This window comes from Serinus canaria, chromosome 8 (genome assembly GCF_022539315.1).
Source record: "Serinus canaria isolate serCan28SL12 chromosome 8, serCan2020, whole genome shotgun sequence".
Lineage (NCBI taxonomy): Eukaryota > Metazoa > Chordata > Aves > Passeriformes > Fringillidae > Serinus > Serinus canaria.
Window position 1 is genome coordinate 21,884,387 of NC_066322.1, and position 23,381 is coordinate 21,907,767.

At 37.5% G+C, this 23,381-nt stretch overlaps 1 protein-coding gene across 2 annotated transcripts in view; it reads left to right on the forward strand.

The window, feature by feature from the left end:
- The window catches only part of DENND1B (DENN domain containing 1B), a 150,787-nt gene that overhangs the window by 59,989 nt on the left and 67,417 nt on the right, over window positions 1-23,381 (forward strand). The window contains exons 5-10 of one of the 2 annotated variants that reach the window (XM_018912069.3): window positions 2,492-2,611; window positions 11,654-11,723; window positions 12,721-12,801; window positions 15,408-15,467; window positions 17,265-17,318; window positions 20,340-20,450. In XM_018912069.3, the coding sequence (XP_018767614.1) occupies window positions 2,492-2,611; window positions 11,654-11,723; window positions 12,721-12,801; window positions 15,408-15,467; window positions 17,265-17,318; window positions 20,340-20,450 (496 nt within the window). The remainder of the gene's footprint in view (window positions 1-2,491; window positions 2,612-11,653; window positions 11,724-12,720; window positions 12,802-15,407; window positions 15,468-17,264; window positions 17,319-20,339; window positions 20,451-23,381) is intronic. The other variant, XM_018912071.3, reaches the window with a different exon arrangement.

Consider the following 23,381-nt stretch of genomic DNA (forward strand, 5'->3'; position numbering starts at 1 on the left):
AAGAATATTTTAAAACCTATTTTTATTTCTATAGTGAACTGTACTAACCTTGAAAGAGCCCATTGTAGTCTGCAGGGTTAATAAGTATTTACACACATTCTTCATTATTAGTGATTTATTATTATTGAACTAACATTAAAAGTAAGCATGCAGGGCAAGAGTTGAAAGTAAGTCAAAAGCAAGGCAGAGGAAAGAGTGAGGAGAATGTCAGCACTGGTTGGGAACGATTTGTGCCTGCTTTCCCTTCAAGGGAGCAGGTCGTGTTCCCTTCAAACAGCTGACTAGACCAGCATTCTGCAGAAAGGTTTTGCAGCTGGCCTGCTTTATCTTGTGCTCCAATAAAAAGTTTGGATAAAATTTTGTTGAGGGAATTCTGGTATGTGATAATTTCATTTTATCTGTGCTGGTTTTCATGCTAAGGAAACTTGAGAGGCATCACTGCTGTGGTCCAGGTAGCAGGGCCAGGAGCTGCTGCCTGTTGCTGGAGGGGAGACTTGATTTCTGAACAAGCTGAATGTGCTGCAGTGAAACAGAGAGGCACAAACCCCAAGTCACCTGGCCAGTGTTTTTCTGCATGAATGCATATGCTACATATGTGTTAAAACTGTAGTGCTAGCACTTGTGGAACATTTGATGTTTTATACACGGTTTATACATGGAGGTCATCTATGGATTGAAATCCCCAATTATCATTTGTTTTTCGTGGTAAGGCTTACATATAGTCAGTTTTAATTCTGCTGAAGAGGAGTAGAAAAGCAGGCATCCTTGCTGCCCCCACATCTTAAGTGGAGCTCTCAAATTAGAAACCCAGAATTAATTCAGTATTTTAAACTGAACAGAAAATGTAGTCCAGATGGATGGTCGGTCACTGTCTCCTGTTAGCTGTTCTTTTGAAGCAAACAGGGCCAAATGCAAACTTTTGGGTTCTTGTGGAAATTCAGTTTTGGCCTTGGAGTGTTTCTCAGATTAAAAATCTGGGACTTGCTGCTCACATCTCTTTATAAACTGTGTGGGAAGCAGTTTTCAAGCCAGGCCACTTTTATGCTGACTGTCAAACATGGAATTGCCTCTCTTAAAAAAGCAAAGGGAGGATTGGGATTTGGAGATGGTGAGGTGGCATCAGAAATGCTTCCCACTGAACTCATAACTTGGCTAGGCTATTTTTAATAAAAAATATCAGAATTTATATCTCATTTTTAAAGTGGCCCCCTGTACAGACATTTTGCCTGACATAGGTGTACACAGTACATTAAATACAATTTGGGTTAATATGGTTATGCACAGAGCCTCCAGCCTAACCCTGCCAGGTGTTCCATGGTGTGAGGAGAAGCCAGGCCTGGCTGCTGGAAGCTCCAGGGCTCAGAGTGGGACATGGCTGAGCAGAGAGGGTGGGAACAGAGGCAGCCGAGGTGACTGCTTGGAGCATTTCCAGTGCTCCAGCAGAGCAGCTGCTGCTGGGTTTCTGTGGGAGCCCCAGGGTGCACAGGGGTGCTGAAACAACACAGCACATTCCATGGCAGTCTGCTCTCTGCAGGAAGGAGCAAAGTGCAGAGAGGTGGCAGAGGAAACCACAGGGGTGGCAGGGGAGCAGTAGGGCCTGGTTATTGATGGCTCTGTGGTGTCAGCTCAGTTTGCAGTGTCTCAGCTCCCAAAACCTGAGCAGGGAGGGACTGAGCACAAGCCATTGAGTATTTACAGTGGTTAAAGAGAGCACTACATTGTTCCAGGCTGCTGAAGGCAGCTGAGGAAAGTGCTTATTTTAAGGATTTGAGATTAATTTCCTTATGAAAAAAAGTCCAGTAATTAATGGGTGATTATATGGGACTAAGTGTATCTTCTAATGTTGTATGCTCAGTACAGGCTTTTGGTTCATCTCAGTCACTTTATGTTCAAGAGGGGCTAAACTAAACTGAAAAGAGTGGGAGACTGTACAGGCTGGGTAGTGGTACTACTTAGCTAATCTTTAAACCTTTGTCACACACGTCTTAAACAGTAAAAAATCCCTGTGTCCTATGTAGCTTCTCTTGCCCTTTGATCAACTTCTACTTTCTTTTTTCCCTAGGGGGGAGATTTTCTATGTTTTATTTTGCTGGAGATTTAAAAAAACCCAAACCAATCAGCAAAACCTCAACAACCCCCCTGCCCCATATTGCAGGGGATAAATTAAAATATTCCCAGAGAAGCTAAAAATCATCACAGACCCCAGTCTACCAGTCAGAGACTCTGTGATGATTTTTAGCTTCTCTGGGAATTAATTTTCAGTGTGGTCACCTATGATGGAACTAGAAATGGCAGGTGTTAATCATTACTAGCAGGTTCCTTAGGTGTTCTGCTGTAGAAATTTGTGTAAGAACCGGAAAAGAACAGCAGACAATTGAATTGTATTGAGAATTATAGTGAGTATTGAGCATGAAAATACTTGAGACCAATGACTTAAATGCTCATGCTTTATGTGATTTAATGGTTTTATGCTCTGTATCTGTTTTTTCAGGGTGTCCCAAAACCAAGTAGGACAGCATTTCACCTTTGTGCTCACTGACATTGAAAGTAAGCAGAGGTTTGGATTCTGCCGTTTGACGTCAGGAGGCAAGGTCTGCCTCTGTATCCTAAGGTAAGGTGGCACAATAAAAATTGAGTCCATGAGTGAATATGAAAAATACAAGAAAAAAAATTATCTTTTACAAATTCTCTGCTAGTGTGTTTAACTTTGCTATCAGGGTATTGCTTTTCTATGGCAGCGTTACCATTGCTTTCGCATAAAAAGTGGCCTCAAGGCCCATATGATGGTATTCTTCTGTGAACTAAATAATTTTATTTAAATAACATGAAATCTCTGCTTCAATGCAGAGAACAATACATTGCAGCCTTAGAGGCTTGGACTGTTATGTGGATATTTTTACTTTCTAATCAGATCTTTGACAAGCACTCTGTCAATTCAACAATAAAGTGCATTATTCTGTATTCCTGTCCTTGGAAAGGAGATTTTTGGGTGTCTGTTCCAAGTTATTTGCCTAGACTATATCTAGGATAAGAAACATTAGATCCAGAGAGTTCACAAGAGCATGCTCTTTTGTTGCAGAGGAGATACCGATGTTGGGGAGAGTGACCCCAAAGAAATACTTTCTCTCTCTGCTTTTTCTTTCTTCTCTCTTAATTATTTTGGTAACAAAAAACCCCAGTTTGTTTAGCTGCCCTAAAACGATTTAAATTAAATTAAAGGCAGAGTGATCTCATTAAAAGACAAATTTGCAGCCTCAATTAAGAACCTAGCAGCCTGCAAGCCCAGTAGAGGAAATGGGAATATCCAGTTCAGCAGCAAAAAGGAAGAACAAAATTGAATTTAAATTGCTTTTCAAGTGAGAATATGGACAAAAATAGGAGAGGAGGAGCCCAATGCATTGGCAGCAAATGGGAAAGAGAACTTTGGAGAGTAGGGTAGGATGAAAATGGAGAAAAGCAAGTTCTCAGGTTTTTGGGCAGCATGGAAATCAGGTAGTTGTGGAGAGTGTCACTAGGATAGACCATGTGAATTAGGGAGGAAAACCCAACATCAGCTTGTAAAGGGTCTATCAGAAAATGAACACTGAGGAAAAAAAGACCAGCCAATATAGAGACTTGTAGAGTAGTGCTTAAAATTACTGGAAAGAGCACATCAAGATTTTAATGAACTTTTAAACAGATGCCCAAACTAACGTTGAGAGCCAGTATGCTGAATGTTTATGGCAAGTAATTTAAAAAGAAATGTTTGCTCTAAATATTGCAAAAAAACCCCAGAAACGTACCATATAATGAAAGTAGCAAAAGGGAACTATTTTATTCTGGAAATTAATTTGCTTTCTGGGATCTTTGAAATATGCCTTTAGTAATACTTCAGAAGGATTTAAGTCTTAGGCTGTTGGAATGTGTAATATTTAACCATTTTCTCTGTGATACCTTTTTTTAAATACAACTTATTAAAGCTCAGAGTGAAAATGTATGTGTATGCTTTTAGTGCTTTTCTCTGAGTTAATCTATTCTTCCCTCATCAAGCTAGAAACAAAATTTTTTGCATTGTTTGTGTGGCTGTTACAACATTTAATCAGTTATGCATACCCAAGTGCATTTAAGTACTGCATGGAGTGCTGCAAAGCAAAGGATATAAATTATCAGCTGGTGTAAACTGGATATCTCTTTTAGCATTTCCCCAAAGATTAGTCAATGGTCTGTTATTTGGTAGAAATAAGTAGGAAAATGAAAAGTGGCAAGCAATAATTTTTCACTGAACCGTGTCCAAAGCGTTGCCTTTATTGCTTTTATTGTGACAATTTCAAATTTACAATGCTCAGCTGAATGCATAACAGCACTGGCTTCATAGCACTGTTCTCATGGCTGGGTACTCTGCTTATCTCCAGAGTGTGTGTGTGTTGTGTTTAGCTAAGACTGAAGGAATGCATCACTATTTCCATCTGATGTGTTCTAGTAGCCAGTCTGTTTTTTTCTCTGAATCCCAAGATTCATTAGAAGTGACCAAGTGAAAGAAGACTCACTAAGCAGATTTCTTTGGGCATTTTATCTGTCTCTCCTTTGCACGTGCTTATTGTTCTTAAATTAACCAAAAGAATAATAAAAAAAAGAATGCTGTCTTTATATATAAAGAATGTGTGTGCATGTTCAACCTCTCTTTTGTCCATATGTCAGAACCACATTAAATGATATTTGCTGTGTGTATACACATGATGGCTGATGTATGGGCAGTTCAGACTTCTTGTTCATCACAGGTGTGTGCACTACAGCCAGGGACTTTTATATAAACCCACAGATGCAGATGTACAGGAATGCCATGTCACACTGCCTTCTTCTGTGCACATGGATGTATCCCCTCAGACAGGATAAGATTACTGACTGAGGCTTTGACAAAGACAGAGATAGTTAAATGCAGAAAACCTAGTTGAATTGTCATAAATAACTGAAATGTAACTAAAAATCTCTAAAGACAAGTCAGTCAAATTGATTGGAAGGAGATACTGTAGAAGTTTGAGTAGGTTGATGAGTGGGCAACAGGCCACAGCTTTTCCCTTGTACCTGTCCTTTGTGGATAGTACCAAGCCATGTGTTAACCTCTGCCAGGGCTTCTAAAGAGATAGAATTTCAACTGCTGAATGGGATTCTTAACTGGAAGCTGAAGTAAAAGCTGCTTGTCCTCAGCTTTACACCAGCAACTCAAGGCTGGGTGTAAGATTAAAGTCATTGTGGGTTATGGGACTTTGCTCGATAATTCGTTCTCCATCTGAAACACTAATTAAAGGAAATTATCTCTGAATTTGCAGCCACGTGGTCCTTTAAACTGGATAGTGTGGAACAGAAAATACATTTGTACATACAAAATTCCTCTATAAGTTTTATGGAGTTTTTTTTGCATTTTGTATACACATGTATATGAATTGTGTAAATAGGATTTTCTTCCAAATCAGAATATATTGTTCAAATACTCTATGTTTATAAAGTGAAATTAAAATTTCCCAAGGTAGCTTTCTCATGCATTTTTTTTTAAAAAACTGGTGATATTGTATTGTCTAGAATGAATGTGCAGAGCTTGACTCCAGTTGCCAAATTTCAAGTGCTACACTATAGTAAGATGAGAAAATAACTCTTGGATTATTCTCCAGAAATGCTGTGTGATTCCTTGGCAGGTTTCATTTAATTCAGTGCTTTTCATTAAGCTGCATGGCTGCTTCGTGAAGCTCTCGATGTGAATCCTGCTGTGTCACCTCCTCCCTCTCCACAAGTGTTGAGCTAATGCAGCCCTGTAAGACAAGGAATACACAAAAGGCACATTGTAAAATACCTTGTTGGGCTCATATCCTCTACTGGATCTTTTCTCCTAGTTTTACTTTTCCTATTTTTGGGTAATAGTTTTGGAAGCTGAGGTCTGAAGTGATGCAGTAGAAACTTGAATGTCTGCTTTTGAATAATAGTGGACCTAATTCTTCTGGGTTTTGTTTCTAAGTGTCGCTGCTGCCTGCAGTGGAAATAATCTGGGTTTACATGAAATTGATTTTGAATTACCTGAATGGTTTAAGTACAAATAATTTGAAACTCTTGATGGACTCTGAAGTTGACTTTAGGTATGCAGAGGAACACAAAATACATCATTAAAATGCTCAGGCTTAGATTTCGTTAATTTTATGACTGTAAAATTGTCACCTATGTTTCCAAATGAAATGCTCTAATAAGGAAGACAGCTTTATGTGGTAAAGCTTTGTAGTTCTTCAGTTCAGACCTCGCTTGAAACTTTTTCACTCTTCCTTTAGGCAAATCCCTTAGAAGCAGAATGTTTCAATTTTACACATTTTGTGTCAATTTTCCAGACAGAAAAGTAGCCCCTAGACATTAGACATTTAGCTACGGAAAGGCAGTTTCCTTAGTTTTATTTGATTACTAGAAGTTAGATTCCTGCTGATAGTTCAGGACTGTTAGTGGTTACCTGACTATTTGACAGAAAACATTTCCTCTCCTTTGTTTAACCTTTGACTCATGAATGTAAAAGTTTTATCAGAGCTGTAGTGGAAGCACCAGTGAGGTGGAAGTCTACTTACGGCAACAAGGGTTGTGTGTGACTTTGAATAAAAGACTGAGCTCCTGCCTTGTGGCTCATTTGGATTAAGAGAAAATGCTATGTATGTTTTTAATTAGCCATGAAGGATCTTGGTCTCTTGCTTCTGTGACAGACAGGGGCTATACTTTTAAAGAAAGACCCCTGTATTCTCCATCAGGGAATATAGATCAATTAATATTGTCTCTATTTTTATTGTTTCTTATTATTATGGAAGAAATATTTAGAGAAATCCTTGTGTTTTTGGATGTTGTCCTGTGTTTGTCTTACATGTTTGTTTATCTAACAGTTACTAATGGTAACTTGAGGAATGCAGGGACAGTGGCTACAATTAAAGAAAAATAAAAAGAAAGCAGTAGTGGTTTCATAGTTTAAGAACTGAAATTAATTTAGGTTTCCAAATACATTAAAATTGAACATTAAAGGCTGATTTTCCTCTACTTTCTGTACTGTGAAGGGGCTTCATTGATAACCTTTAGAGGTTTTCATAAGGCAGCTAATTAATTATGAAATGTACAGACTGCTCATAAATAATTTTATGAATAAAGGTATGGTGGTGAGGTTTTTCTGATAATGGACCTTAATTTTGATTTTTTTCCTGTTGTTAAGGTACATATTAGTGTGTATCTTAACACATTAGGGTACACATGAGTGTGTAAGGTACTTACTAGTGTATGTATTAGTTTGCCAGTCTGAATTAGGATGAGTAATATATTACAGATCTCCTCTGTCAAATTCAGCCACTTAAAAACTCAGTGCTTCAGATAATGCATTTCTGTACTGTCTTAAAAAAAAAAACAGTTGCCCAACTAGTAGATGTTGATGGACATTTGTGTGCTGGATTAATTTTCTGTACATAGACTAGTTCTACTGTGGTAGCAAAGACTAAATAATTTTGCAGGATTTGTTAACAGGACAAGGTCAGAAGATCCTTTGACCTGAAGTGATACTGGATTTAGCTGTCATACAAACAAATGCCAAACAAACCAAAAAAGCCAAGTACTGGGTACTGCCTTTGTGTCACAAGAGCCCCATGCAGCATTCCAGGCTGGGGCAGAGTGGCTGGAAAGCTGCCTGGTGGAAAAGGACTTGGGAGTGCTGGCTGACAGTGGCTGACCAAGAGCCAGCTGGGCACAGGTGGCCAAGAAGGCCAAGGGCACCCTGGCCTGGATCAGGAATAGTGTGGCCAGCAGGACCAGGGAAGGGATTGTCCCCCTGTACTCGGCTCTGGCAAGGCAGCACCTTGAACTCTGTGTTTGGTTTGGGCCACACTCCAGGAAGGGCATTGAGATGCTGGAGAAGGTCCAGAGAAGGGTGACAGAGCTGGAGAAGGGTCTGGAGCACAGGCCTGGTCAGGAGCAGCTGGGAGAGCTGGGGGTGTTTATCCTGGAGAACAGGAGGCTCAGGGGTGACCTTTCAGCTCTTTACAACCACCTGAAAAGAGAAGCTAGCAAGTGCGTGCCAGGCTCTCTCTGGGGCAGTGCATCATGGGACAAGAGGAAATGGCCTCAAGTTGCACCACTGGAGGTTTAGATTCGATATTATGGAAAGTTTCTTCATGGAAAAACTAGAAAAAGGCTTCCCAGGTGGATTCACCATCCCTGGAAGGATTTAAAAGACAGGTAGATGTGGTGTTTGGTATGTGGTTTGGTGGTAGATTTGGCAATTTTCCAACCTACAGAATTCTAGGATTCCCTATACAATTCTTTGTCCACTATGTTATACTGGATAAAGGTGTAAAGCCTACAGCATCCAGTGTTTATCTACAAATAAATCTGTTTGCTAGTGCTGTCCAAATCAATTAATAGGATTATTAACAAACGTGCTTCCAAAATTAGCCTTTGATGGAAAAGGACAAAAGTGTTGCTTGACAGCCTTGAGGATTTAGCAAATTGCAAAGAGCTTGGACCTGGTCTTTGAGTTGAGAGTCCATACAACCACCTCATGGTTTCTTTATCATGAACAGACACCTGTGTTTACTTTAAATGCAGAGATGCATTGTATATGCACACATGCAAATGCACTCTTTAATGTTTATGAAGAAACAGTTATAACAATTCTTTATTCTGCTGAATGAATTACAATTAGCAGATACATAAAAGAAAAATGTAAAGGGAAATTTGTTGCTTTCCAGTAGATCTTTGTAATATTTTGTTAAAGCTCATTATAATTAGAAATATTGACAAAAGCTTTTGCAATTAGGCTGTGCTACTGAAGAACTGAAGATTATGTAAAAAACAAGCAGAGGACAGGTTCTGGCAGCCTTTGGTTTCATGCCATGTAATGGAGTACTTATTTTGATTTCCTTATTTTTTCAGGTCTAAGAGACACATTGAAATGATATTAACCTTGTGTCTGTGGTTATAAGGCTTAAAGCAATTCTTTTACTATTCTTTCAGCTCATAAAGGAAACTGACTTTCATAAACTGTGGTCAAGTAGGATGTTTTCCTTAGTGGTTCATTTGCAGAAATACATGGAAGTGTATGATCAACCTGGTGTTGCTAGGGGAAGAAATTTCTATGCAAGTACTTTGGTCAGCATGCCTTGCTGTATGAAATAAAGATCTCCCTTGGCTTTCTGTTAGGGTTCACTAATTTCAAATAATTCATTTGACCTTTTAAAATGATTAAAAATTTAGTTTTTCTTTTCTCACTAATAGGGTAGCTGAGATAATGCATATAGAAATGAAATATGGTTAATATTTTATTGAAAAATAGAATTTGCTTTTATAGAATGCTGTTCATATATGTTCATTATCAAAAATAGGTTATTGGATGAGATATCAGAGTATTCTACAGCGAGATGTGCTGGGGTCATGTATACTGTTAACACAGAGGTGACAGCGAGAAACTGGAAAACCTTTAGGTAGTCTTACATATTTGTGTGTGCACTGTTATAAAAATTCTTTGCAATTTATACCCACCTTGTACCTTGACTTTGACAAAATGCTAGGACAGTGTTCCAGTCCCTGCTGTAATTCTGGGTTGTGAAGCTGTTCCACAGCTCTGACATTTGCAGAAGCTCTGAACACTGCAGCGAGCAATTGATTCTGATTGCCTCTCTGTGCTGTGTTTCAGTGATGTGTAAAACCAGGTTAGCATGATTTGAGAAGATTATAGAACAGGAGTCCTTGGTGAAAAAATGCTCAAAGATCAGATCTTTTAGGTGCTGATATGGTGGGTGTTTTACAAGAGCATGGAATGTTCACACCTGTAAGCAGTGAGTGGCCTTACAAAGGTGCACTAAAGAACATTTTATGATTGTTTCAAGAAAATATTGAAAAACAAATGTAATATTGTCACACCTTAACCACTGTCAGCAATACCAAGCATTAAAAACGCCTGTGAGCATTAAGAGGTTTATGTTGTTTTGATTAACAGCCAGCACAATGTATGGTAAAGTGTGATAAAGACATTAATATGGTGGAGTTCAAGGAAATCATTAAATCATTGCCTCTGTCTCTTTGGCTTGGCAAGAGCAAATTCATGATGGGTTTTTGTGGGTTTTTTGGGGTTTTTTTGTGGTTTTTTTTTTGTTTGTTTGGGTTTGTTTTTTTTTTTTTTGCCAGGATCATTTGGGTTTGGTTTTGGTTTTTTTTAGGAGCCAGTAGTTAAAGCATTTATAAAAACAGCAAAATTCCTAGAAAATGCATTAACTCTAACTGTGTTTGGATTTCTGCTGTGCTTTTTCTTTTCCCTAAGAATCAGGATCTGTTTCTAAAGCCTTGCCAGCTGCATACCGAGAACAGAGGTGTTACAAAGAAAACATAACCCTTCATTGGACTCACTGCAGAAAGCAGTGCTTGGCTTCTCTACCAGCCAGGGTTTCCCCTGACAGCTTTCCTTTTCCTATCAGGGAGAACATTTTGGTTCTGCCTACCAGGTTTTTGCAGTTTCAGTTAGCATATTTCCTAGAATACATTTGAAATGTAAGGTCTGTCCTCAGCATGCACTGAAGCCTTTAAGAAGTGCATGTCTGTGGATTTACACTGCATTGAAGAATGAAGTCTGTAGTGGTGTTAGGTATGGGTATGAAATGTTCTGAAAACCTTGCAGGCACTATTTCCTTTCCAGATACCCCTTCTAATCTCTAACAACTAATATTAACAATTATATTACCTATTCAGTAATGTTAGTGATAAAATTCTAACAGAGATGAGAAAGTGTGTAACTTGTAAATAAGGCATAATTTATATTATTATTTAGTTTATCAGACTTAAATAGCCTAAATAGTGATGGTAGAAAGTTCTGTAGCATGTGGTCACTGATGATATCACTGTTAAAGAGAACTTGTGTCAACAGAAGGCAAATTGGAACTAATACCACTGTGTTGGAGTTTCTTTTCTTGTACTCTTCAGTTATGTCTTATTTGTCTTGGATTCTGTTTAACTCAGTGAGAGTCTTGTGCTCAAGGGCTGCAGACTTGTGTTAAAAGTCTCTTAAGTAGAGATGTATTAATGTGTTTGTGTTTGCAATATTGGTGAGTGGTTTTGTTTTTGGAAGTGAGTGGAAGATAATTTTATCTATAGAAACGGCTTTATAGGGAGACCAATATTCTTACATATGATGGTGACATCTCTGCTATTGCACAGCATTGCACCACTTGTCAAATAGAGGGTACCTGGTTTGCCCAAACAAAGTTGATTTTCATTCTCTCGGGAAGCGGCAGGCCTGTCAGTCCACTGGGTATAGGAAGATTTGGAATTTCAAATCTGCAAATAACTACTGAAATCTGTAAAAATTAATGGTAGTGGGAATGAGATTAGAAAGTGTTTCAAATGGTTTTTTTTGGTGCCTTGAAAATACTAAGAAGTCTAAGTATTATGAGTTAATCTGCACTTAGTGGAACTTCATGCAAGTATCCAGCATAAAGAAACCATCTGTCTATACTGTCTATCAGTGATGTGCCATTGCATTTCTGGGGAAAATGTTGATATGCTTTTTATTTGTATGTAGAGATGTTATAAAAATGTGCAAGTCAGATCAATCATTGTAGTATTTTATAAGCACTGGAAAAACACATTGATGTTTTATTAAAACACTTTTTTCCTCCTGTTTTAGTTACCTACCATGGTTTGAGGTATACTACAAGCTCCTAAATACCCTGGCAGATTATTTGGCTAAAGAACAGGTAATTTTACATATTCTAGTTCTTTGTATTAAATATTTTCCTTGAAATACTAGTCACCATTTCAAATACTGTAAAGGGATTCTATACGGTTTAAAAGTTTAAGGTTTCAGTAGGATTTAGAAGCAGGTTTTATTCCTATTGCTGAAATTCAAAGAATTTGATCATACAGCTTTCACAGTCACTTGAATCCCACATCATTCTAAAAAAGCTGCTGAAAATATACCTTTATAACGTTTCAGTCTCAGCATAAACAGGTCCTGTGTGAAGTGTGAGCAGTGTCACATCACTGGAAAGCTGCATGATGTATTGATTGTAAACTGTAGCTCTCTGGAACTATCTGATTATCAGCTGCAGACACTTTTGTTCAGAGCTGTATGAAATATGATGTACTGTTTCACCCTTCAGATTAACTAAAACCTACCTCTCGTAATTCTGACATCTCAAGCAGCAAGACAAAATTACTTGCAGCATTTGGTGAAGAATCATGATAGTTTAGTTTGCATATTCATGAGCAATTAGATGTATTCCAGGATTACACAGCAAAGGACCTACTGGCATCTGTCTTTACTGACAACATTAAAGCTATACCTTTCTGCTTTATATTAGTGTATTAGATTTCAATTAAAAAGAAATAGCATCAATATTTAGCCATATGCTGTAGACTGGAAAGGCTGACATTTCAAAAATATATGAAGTACAGAATAAGCAATAATTATGCATTATAGTAAATGGACTATAGAGAATGATGATATTGTATGTAAAAAGATAAATAGAAAAGTTTTATATTAGCTGTGTCATTCAGTGAATGGAATATATGTAAGTCTTACAAATGCTATAATCAGACCTTGGTTTTGGTCCCTATTTTGCTGTAGTAGAATTACAATTGTTTTGGTTATTAAATATTTATATCTTTTTGTCAATATGTAGTTTGATGTGTAGTAAATAGTAATTAGTTTTTATATGATAATTAATTACCTTTAAAATGTATTCCCTATAGGAAAATGACTCAAATGACTTGTTGAAATCATTGTATAGCCATCCTGTGCCAAAGGCGAATGCTTTAGTCAGTCTAAGTGTGGTAAGTATTTTTTCTTTTTTATTCCTATTGACTATGAAATAGTAGGCAAAGTTCAAAGAAAAAGAAACCTCAACCCTTTGAAAAAGTAAATTCGTGTTGCTTCCCATCATTAACTGGCTTGGGCAACCTCTTTTTTTTCCTCTGTGCAGGGTAGAGACTGTCTCTGTCTCATGTTGTTTTCTAAAAGTTGTAGTCATAGAGAAGAAGAAATTTGAATTTTGCTCTATGGATGAGAAAGTAAACTGCAGTGGGATCTGACAGTGCTGGAACTACTTTTTTGTGTTTCCAGCTGTTTCATGTCGACAATCTTGGTTTCTCCTGCTGTGCATCAGGAGACACTAACTCAGTTTTATTGCCTCTTATGTCTGAGTAGGTACAGTTTCAGGATTGGTCAAAAGTCTGTGAAAGCTGGCTGCTTTCCCATCTTTCTTCCTCTTTTTCCTAGTTTTGCTTAATCATACAAAAATGCTGTAGGAAGAGCAGCAGAAGTACACTCTGTTATGTGGAACTTGAAGCACATCTTGGTGAAATAATGTGTCCAGGCCTCCTTTGCTTTTATGCTCCAACTTTTTGTCATGTGGGATGGGATGGTGATAGTGGGGCAAGATGGTGTTGCTGCAGAAACACCAAAGAGTTGATATGTCATTGTTATGGTTCCTGAAGTTTTAACCAGAATTAGCTTGTGAGTGCATGTTTAAGCACATTTATAGAGCTTGTGTGAAATACAAAGCCAGCACAGAACCTCTGCTGTCTCCGAGCCCTTTGCGTTCAGTGCATCTGGACAGTTACTGTACACTTGCCACAGCATGCAAACAGCTGGCTCTTGGTTGAACCATCACACATTGCAGGACACAGCAAGTAGTGATTTTGTAAAGGCTTCACTTCCACACACACTGAAGTATCGTTAGGTTATTTATCTTGCCCTTATTTGTGTGGTTTCTTGTGACTTAGCTCATGTTTCTTAGAAATAAGCCCCATACTTCAGTTGAACTAAGCACAGATTCTACAAAAGCATCTGGCCCTATTATGAAGGCAGGAAAAGCGTAGTCTACCACTTCTGTTCCAGCAGTTACTGATCCTTACTACTTAACATAATACTACCTTTATTTTAATTTTTCATATTTCAGATTTCTTGTATTTTCACTAGGCTATAGAGACCTAAGATTTTCCCACCATGTACCGTGCTAATTGACTGTATTTGGAGGTCCTTCCAGTCTTGTGTGTTGTTTTTCACCAAAACAATGAACTGGATTTGAGGCTGCAGTTGGAATTGTTTCTGTTGATATGTTTTTTTTTTCTTTCTGTTGTCAGTGTAACGTTTCAGTTCCTAGCACCTTTGCCAAAAATACTTCTGTATCTCAAATAATATTTTGCTATCATTAAATGTAGTATTACAACCAATTATAATTTGGCAACTCTGAAATGCTTTATAAAATGGTCTTTAAAACTCCTGTTTTAAAGAGGAGTGACAAAAATCAGTTTTAAATATATTTTCCCTTGTATTTATCACAAAATTCATCTTGTCTATAAATTGCTCACCTCAAAATGAATGTTGTAGGGAATGTGGACATGGCTGTCTTGGTGAATATAGCTGGCTACACTGAAATGACAGATTGCTTGCTGTAAAGTCGATACTTGTTGGTTTTATTTCAATGTTGTCTGACTTTGGAATTGTTTTTCCTTAATTATGCCTTGTTCCCAGTTATATCAAAGAGTTTTGTAATCTTTCTTGCTGAACAATGGCTATTGAAATGCAAACCTCTTGCCAAATGCTTGGCTGCAGGGACAGTAGAGCAAATATTTTGGGTTCAGATAGGACAGAGCAGGGAGGAATAAGTCAGCTGGAATCCCAATGATTGTTGGATCTAAAGGCATCTCTGTTTTTGTAATGCTGCAGGGAGCAGGGAAATATTTATTGCCACTTGTAGTTCTAGTCTTTTGTATTGATGTTTCTTTCTTGGTCCTCAGATATGGTAAAAAAAAGCTAGACTGGAACCATCAGTAGTCATAGACTTAAAAAGAAATTACAGTCTAAAAAATAATTGTAAAAATGACATCCTGAGGTGGCTTTTCCTTATGCCAGGATCAGTCTGGTTCAGATTTCATGCACTCAGATGTGCTGCAGGGTAGAGGCTCGTGGATAGTGCAGCAGGGTTTGGGTGGCAGACCACAGCGGTCCTTAGGATTGTGTGTGCACCACCGTGCATGAATTACATCCAATATCTGGATATGTGGTGTTTCCCAGCAATCTTTGGTCAAAATGTCTTTGTCTCCTCTGGGGTCAAGTTGTGCTCTCACCTGTTGGTCCCGGTAACAAATAGTCTGCAGCTGAAATTTATGAGGTAGTCATGTGTTCTGTGAAACCTGAGCTTAAAAATAATTCAGATCACTTTTTTTTTTTTGTTCGTTTTAATTTTTTAAAAATGTTGTCGTTATTGGGAAGGCTAGCTAAGTCTGAATTCAAATGGGGGAGGAATGAAAGGAATAAAACTTATTTCAGCCAAAATTTTAAACATGGATTATTACAAGCAGTAGAGCCAGCTTTGGTCTGTCTTGTTGGAAAACTCAAAAGTCAACTGTTCAATCTTTCTCTCATCTTATATAAGAACCAAGAGATGATTTTTGCAAGTGAGCAAGTTTTGAAAAAACAGCCTTGTCTTGTATCGGTGAGTTTAAAAGGCACTGACTATCTAAAAGCTATAATAATTAAAGAAATAATCACGTGCTATAAGACATCTCTGTTGATTTGAGGCTTATTTATCCCTGTCCTTTGGGGAATTCTGCTGCTGTCTTTGGCCTAAATGACACATCTAATATTAACGTACCTTTTCTGTTTAAATCCAGCTTCAGAGCTATGTGTGTGTGCATCATAATCCTTTGGTAAAAAATGCTACAAAAATCAAACCCTTGAACTGATGAGCAAAACTTGCATTTTTCAGTGTCCTTTTTAGAGAAAGCTTTATACAGGACAACAGCAATTATTTTAGTATCTCTTCTAAGGTCATTCATCTTCCTAAGGGAGTTCACAAAGATGTGCAAGACTCCATACCACAGTATTTTTGCTGCTTTATGACTCTTAATGACTGCAGTAATAGCTTTTGCTTCTCATAGATTTGGCTTCCTTTTCTGTTTAATGAGTGAAATATTATTACTTTGTTAATTAGAAATAATTACTTCTCTAAGTTAATAACTTCATTACTGAGAAATCTTTTGATAAATATTCTGTGACCTTATTACATATAGGGAGTAATTTTCTGTTCTCAATATACTTCTGAAGAATGCAGGCATTCTGTCTGAATTTAATCTGAATATTTTCCTCTTGAGCGGATAATATTTTTTTCCTCTGTGTTGATGGGAAACAATACCTGTGATATTTATTGTGCAAGTGGTATGATGTTTATGGGATGCCTTTTTTAAGCCGGTTTTTTCCTTAAATTTTAACAATTGCCAAATGACCTAATTTGTGGGGAAAATTTTCTATTAAATGTATCAAGCTGGTTTAATAAGTCTCCTACACAGACTTAATAGTATTAATTTTTTTTTTCTTAAATGCAAGACACATTCAAGTCTTATAGTCTTAGTTTTGGTATATATTTTCAAGTTTGACTTGAGAACTATGAAAGCTATGTCTTTGTGTTGCTAATTACAATTGTAAAAATATACTGTAAAAACAAAAAGTCTGAAAAAACAACAAATTCTATAGAAAAAAAAGCTAAAAATCAATAATTTTCTTATTTACTTAACATGCAGTCATATTTTTTTTCTCCTTCAAAATTTAGACTAACATGCAAAAATGCCTTAAAATTACTGAGCTAAATCCATGCCTGATAACTAATTGGAGCATTGGATTAATGAGAGTTAATTTACATTACATCTGGTTTTAGTTTAACCCATTTTATATTTACATCCTAGATGGCCTCAAACTAAGATGCATAAAATTGTTAATGTATTTCATAAATGATTGCAGGATCTCAGGCTTCAGATCTTGCAATTCTGTTACCACATTTTTTGGTTCAAAGATATTTGGAAAGAGAATTTATATCAAGTAATAATATTTCTGTTCTAAATATTTTTCTCAAATGAGTGGTTTTTCTTTTCCATTCTAAATTTACATTTTGTCCTTTAGCTTTTTTTTTTTGTTGCAATTTTTAATTCAATGCTTAATTTAATCAATGCTACTCTCAGGCTCATGACAACATTTAAAGCTGGCTTAATTTCAGTGTTATTTCAAAACTGCAGCCCAGCATTTTGTTCCCTTGGTTTTGTGCTGTGCAGAACCAGAGCTTGTCATTTCATGTCGTGGTCTGCTTAATTCTTTGTCTAGCAGCAGTAAGAATCCTATTAGAAAAATGGCTATTTGCTTAAACACAGATGGGGTTGGAAATCCTAAATGCTGGGTTCTTATGAAAAGAATTTTTTTTCCTGTATGCATAAATTATCAATTATTTTTTCCCATCAATTAGCACTCGTATTTCATTACTCCTGATATAACTGGATTGCCAACTATCCCTGAAAGTGTAAGTATTCTATTTCTTATTTAACCTCATTTTGGGCTAGGCTGAACTTTTGCTTTTTTATCAAGAGATTTTTTTTTTTTCTAAGACTGTTTTTAGAAATGATTGATGTCTGTTATTGCAACCTTTAGTTGGTAGTTACTGTTGCATTCATTAAGCCATTTTAAAGCATTAACAGGGCATTTCTGAGCACTGCTTTGTCCACCCTTTGCTCGTAGTTACTTGGCTTCTTTGCATTTACTAGGATTACTTATATAAAAAATATTCTACTTCTACACCTTGTGTTTTATTTGCATATTTGCTCTTTAAACACTGCATTGCTCAGCTGCAAATTCACCCATCAAGATATGCAGTCATTTTTTGTGCAAGAAGGCATTGTTTCAGGCTTTTTGAAAATATTCTGTACCTGCCTACACTTGAATGCTAACCAAGCACCAGGAACAGGGGGTTTGGGGCTTTTTTTTTTTTTTTTGGTTGTAGTTTTATAATTTTCTTTATGAAGACTTGTATCCTGGATGGTGCTGTGGGTAAATTGCAAGTAGGAAATCTCAGCTCACGTTCTCCATGATGTATTTAGCTAGATAGCATTTCATAAAAGAGTTTTGAAGGGTCCTTTTTCCCCCCTCCAGCCTCTAAATTGTGCATGGCTGTACAGGTGTGTGGTTTTACACTTTCAAACAGGGACTTCCTTCTGGAAGTTAAGCTGTGGGGGCTCCCAAAATCATGCAATGCCCCAGAGCTGGTTCCTGGTGGATGATGTGTTGGGGCAGCAGGGAGCTGCTCCCTGCTCCCCTTGGCATCGGCAGATGCAGGGTGGGCTGTGCCAGGGAAGGACCCAGAGCCAGAAAACACCAGGGGAGAGGAGCAGGAGGGTGCTGGTAGCAGAGAGGAGGCCTGAGGGTGCATCTGTGCTGGTGGAAAACACTCTGAGGAGGTGGCATGGACCATGTGGCAGCTCCAGAAACCAGGGAAAGTTTCTGGATGGAGGGATAAAAGAGAGGACACTCATTGCTAGGGCTCATTGGGCAGGACAGGGCTTAGTTTTTAAATGTATATTTTCATCTGTTTCACCTTGTGTTTTGAATGCCTCTATTTTTAAGGAATCCCTTAACTTATTACTTGGTGTTCCAATAAAATACAGTTTTGGAAGCTAGAAGGTGTGTTATGGGCTTAAATTGAAGAAAATATCTAGCTGGGCATGTGGCTGCTGAAGGATCTTGCAATGATGCCAATGTAAATTTATTTTTCTGGTTCAAGAAAGGTGAAGTAATTTTAAGGTGCCTTTCTATAATTATTTTTTACCCCACTAATAAAAGTCTCATCCTTTCAGTATGAATCAAAATAGTAAGGTACTAATGGAGAGTTAGAACATACAAGGAGTGAAGAGATGAGGTAATTACAGTAAATTAGCAATAAAATGAATTTTTTTACCTTTTGTTGTAAGGCCCATGTATTTCAGGAGCAGTAACTTCTCAGCTATAACAAAGAAATAACTGTGACTCCAAAAAGATAAATTGGTCTGTAAATGATTGTGGACTGGTTTTTAATACAGCTTTTCCAACACAGAATCAGCACACCATTATCAGCTGCAGTGTTAGAGGGTGTCCAGGGTAAATTGGACTGAGATTCTCATGGTGCATCAGCCTCTGACAACCCCTTAAAAGAAACATTTGAAAGACCAGAGGTTTTTTTCCTAAAAATTAGTGTTTGTAGCCCTAAATATCTGGGTTTTATCTCTTCCAAAATTCTTTGCAGTGTGGACCAAGAATAACTCTGATACTCCATGTCTTGAAATAAATAGCGGGTTTGGAAATTTGAATGAAACTGGATTGACCGCTGGATCTTTGTATTTTCAATTTTAGTTTTTCTTTAATGTTAGAACATATTCAAAAAGGAAGTTACCCCACTCTGAAGCTTTTGCTACTTGCCCTGGCTGTTTTTTCAGGGCTGGGTGACCTTGCTGCTGTGTGTTGGCCACATCCAGAATTGAATGTTAGTGTACAATTCCACTGTTGATGTCTGTCCTTCTGCTGGGGTCTATCCTTGATAGACTTCCTACATGAACATTCAGAGACAGTGTTGTCCCTGAGAAGAGATGAATAGCAGTTCTGGTTGCAGATATGATAATGAATGTGTGAAGTTCAGTATTTTGCATATCGAGGGCTGTATTAGTATATTTTCATACATGTTCTTCAGTGTTTACAGAAATTTGCTGTCTTCCCAGGCAATTTTGCTGGTAGCTATTTTAGCTCGTCTAGAACTTGTGTGTGTGTGGTGCTGTGCCCTGCAGAAAGAATTGTTACATTCAGCTGGAACACAGAGATTCCCCCCACCCTTTTTCTCTTTCCCCCCACTTTTCTGATGTCTGAACTATTAATGGAAGGTGCTGGTGGCTTTGCCTCTGATGAAGCCCCACAGTGGGGTGAGATCCCCGTGGGATTCTTACCAGGGGTGAGAAGGGTTGCTGCAGGAAGAGCCCAGTACCTTCCACCAGTTCTGCAGGATGTTTGATGTCCTGGCACACACAGCTCAAGGAAAAGCTTGTATTGTTCAACAAGCAGTTTTGCTGTACTTGAAATGGAGTAAAATGTGCTGACTTTGGGAGACCCTGGAAAAGGAGCAGTTTTATTACTGTAGCTGTGACAGAACAGCTACAGTTACACCGTGGTGGAAGATCTCTTCCAGGGTTGGAAGTAGTGGTCACCTTGAAAGCATATATTGATATAATACCAATATCATATTTTTTGAATTTGAAAATTTGAAAGGGCAAATCTAAGTCACAAGTGTAATGAAATGAGCAAAATATTAATAACTTACACCTCAGTTAACTTTTAATTTGCTTTAAAACCCAATAATTATTTTTAAAATGCACAAATTTTGTTGCAAAGGGATTTCTTTAATAGTTTGGTGTTGGCTTTTTTCCCCACCTATTAATTAGACAAAAATGTTCACAAGTAATAGGCATCAAATATTCTACTTGGCTATTACTGTTGCTATATTGTTAACATTTTTTTATTCAAACAGAGAAACCTCACTGAATATTTTGTTGCTGTGGATGTGAACAACATGCTGCAACTTTATGCCAGTATGTTGCATGAGAGACGAATCATTATTACCTCCAGCAAACTAAGCACTGTAAGTACTTCACACATCTCCTTTTAAGTAGGATATATTGAACATTTCACAAAATGACCTGCAGACCTTTGTGGTTTTAGATATGTTCCATGTGTACTTATAAGACAATATCTACATACTCCTCTAATATATGGTTTTAGTCTGGCTCTTGAAGTACAAAAGTCTGATTTATGTAAGACCTACTCAGATACATTAAGTCAGGTTAATTATTTTTCTTATCAGGAGATGAGAGTTCTTTAACTCTCCCGAGTTCATTTCTGTGCCTTCTAACCTAAAAAGAATTCTTAAGAGCTATTATAAGATCTTTATTATTCACTTGTGGCTTATTCCATTGGAGCTACTTAAAAGAAATCAAGGGTCCCTAATAATAGCTGCTATCCTAACCTGGTAATAGGTAGATTCATCTTTGTTAGAGTGGTTTGGGAGTGCACACTGTAATATCTCTGATTTGGAGCAGCTCTTCAGACTGTCAATAATGTACAACTCAAAATAGCAGTTTTTTAATTAAAGCTTTTGAGCTACTGCCCACATTAAAATGTTTCTTTTACCCCCTTATGCCTGCTTAGGCTCCTTAATAAAAGAATGTTGCATTTTGTTTGGAAAGTATACCTAAATATTCAGATAACATTTTATTTTACTCTTCACAGAATCTTACAGATTTTTAAAATCCCCTGTATTTTGAAAATACTCCCAAGTCTATTTTGCATCAGTACAAGAAACTCACTTTATAATCAAGTTTTAATCTCAGAGTATAATTCTTATGCAGAATCTTTAGCCTATTAAGCACAATTACCTAATTTTTTTTTAAGAATGCTGCATAGAACATATTGTTTAATATTCTCTCTGTGGTGGAAAATCAATCTGTGTTTCTGAGCACTGCATATTGCACTACCAAATAAATGAGCACATGGGTGTGTAAGGTTGGATATAGTACTAAAAAATACTGTTTTCAAAGACTTGCAGGTGCTGTAAGGAGTGAGAATTCTTTGATTATAAATAATGGATAAAAATCCTTTCAATTTTTTTTGAGTCAAAAGTAAATTGAAGATAGAGAAGGTTCAGAATTGCCATAAAGGGCTGACAGGTTTTACAATTCTAGGTGCAGTAGCAATTATTTAATTGCCTTATTTTTTTAAACAGCTTGGTGTTGGGTCCCTGGGTCTATGAGCAGCACTGCAGTTAGGGCAGTGCACAAGGGCAGCACTTACCCAGTGCTCTGCAGGGTGTGGGGCCAAGTCAGTCCTGGGAACTGGAGTGAAGCAAGCATGCGGTTCTATAAGCAGAGGCCACATGAACAACTAAAAACCAGCAAAATAAATACTAAATTAATTAAGACAGTCTTCACATTACTAGTCTATGATAGACTTTTTAACCACCAAAGATGTTACTTTTTCTTAGGAAATCTCCATATTTTATTACAGGGTATTTTTTCCCTCCTCTCCCTGCTCCCCTCCCCTTCTTGAAATGGATTGGTAAGAATTGTGCGTTACAACATAGTAATAAGACCTGAAGGGGCAAATAGATTTTGAAGGGAAAGCCCTTTTAAAGAACCTGTCTTAGCAGAAGCTCACATGATGTAGCAAAACTGTGGAATCAGAATTTTTTATCACTTTGCTAGTCTGAAACACAGCTTGCTATATTTAAAGGGGGGAAAAAAAGGGGAAAGAAAAAAAAAAGAATAACCATTAAAAAACCTCAGCTGCAATGATGCCCCAGTCAGCCCTGTTTTACTGCTCCAGTAGAGAGGAGACAGGAATCCTGATGGCAGCTCTGAGCTCGTGGAAGATTCATTCTGCAGGTGAGCACGTGTCCGTCTGCTTGACACGATTTAGAATTGTACTCTCAGCCTACATTTGGATCTGCTTAGGACTTGTTTTTGTTAGGCTGAACATCTCAGCTGGTCTCTAGTGCTGTGATGCGACAAGAGAAGAGGAAGTACCACAAATAGACTGTGCTGATCTAGACCACCTTATTTATACGATCAGATTTCTCTTTGGAAGTCATTACACAACAACAGATAGAATATTCTGGTTGTGAGAAACTTCCACTTTGTTTACCTTTGGCTGTTTATTCCTAACCTTCTAATGAATCAAAAGCCACCTGGCTGGTGTCTTCACTTGAAAATAATTTATGTCACTTTCCAGACATTTCTAGTGGTGTTTGGATGTCCTGGAGAGTGTCCCCAAGCTGTGAATGTAGATAGTACCTTGCAGGTCAAATCCAGAAGGAGAGAGCAGATCAGCTTCACTTTTTCTCTGGTTGCTTTTTCTGCATACTAGCATTACTTAACTCATAGCTGAACAAAATTACTGCCACATCATGTTGGATCCACTTTTGATACAGGATTGGTTAATTTTCACTTGCACTAGTGAGTTCTGATAAAAAAAAAGAAATAGAAAATTATATCTGGCTTCTTAAGAGCTTCAGTTTCCAGAAGTGCTGCCTGCTCATCTCTTTCATAAACAGAACAGGGATGATGCATGGCTTGCTTCTTTACAGAGCAATATAGCTTAAGAAGTTAATGAAACACTTTCCAGTATTGCCTGTAAGAATTTAATTGAATTGCCAAGAATGATTAAATGGGTTTTTGGCAAAAGATATTTCTTCTTTAACATGGGGATTGCTTGATGTCGTACAGAAAGTAAATGGAGTGTATTTGGGGAACAGCCTTTGCAAGCTTTGTGCTGTTTTGCTGTTGCATACAAAACACAGCAGACTGGTGCTTTCTGTTGCAGAGTTGCTGTTTTGATATTCCTAAATTACAGCTTGATACTGGAAAAGATTATTTGTTCAAAAAAAGTGCAGTCAAACACAACTTTCTGTTAAGGGAGTTGTGTCTTATCTTTGGGGTTAACTGAATATCAAGTGTTTATGTCAGTTCATGGAGACTGGGTTGTGATGTCACCTTCAAGTTATCAGCTCTGTTTCGGT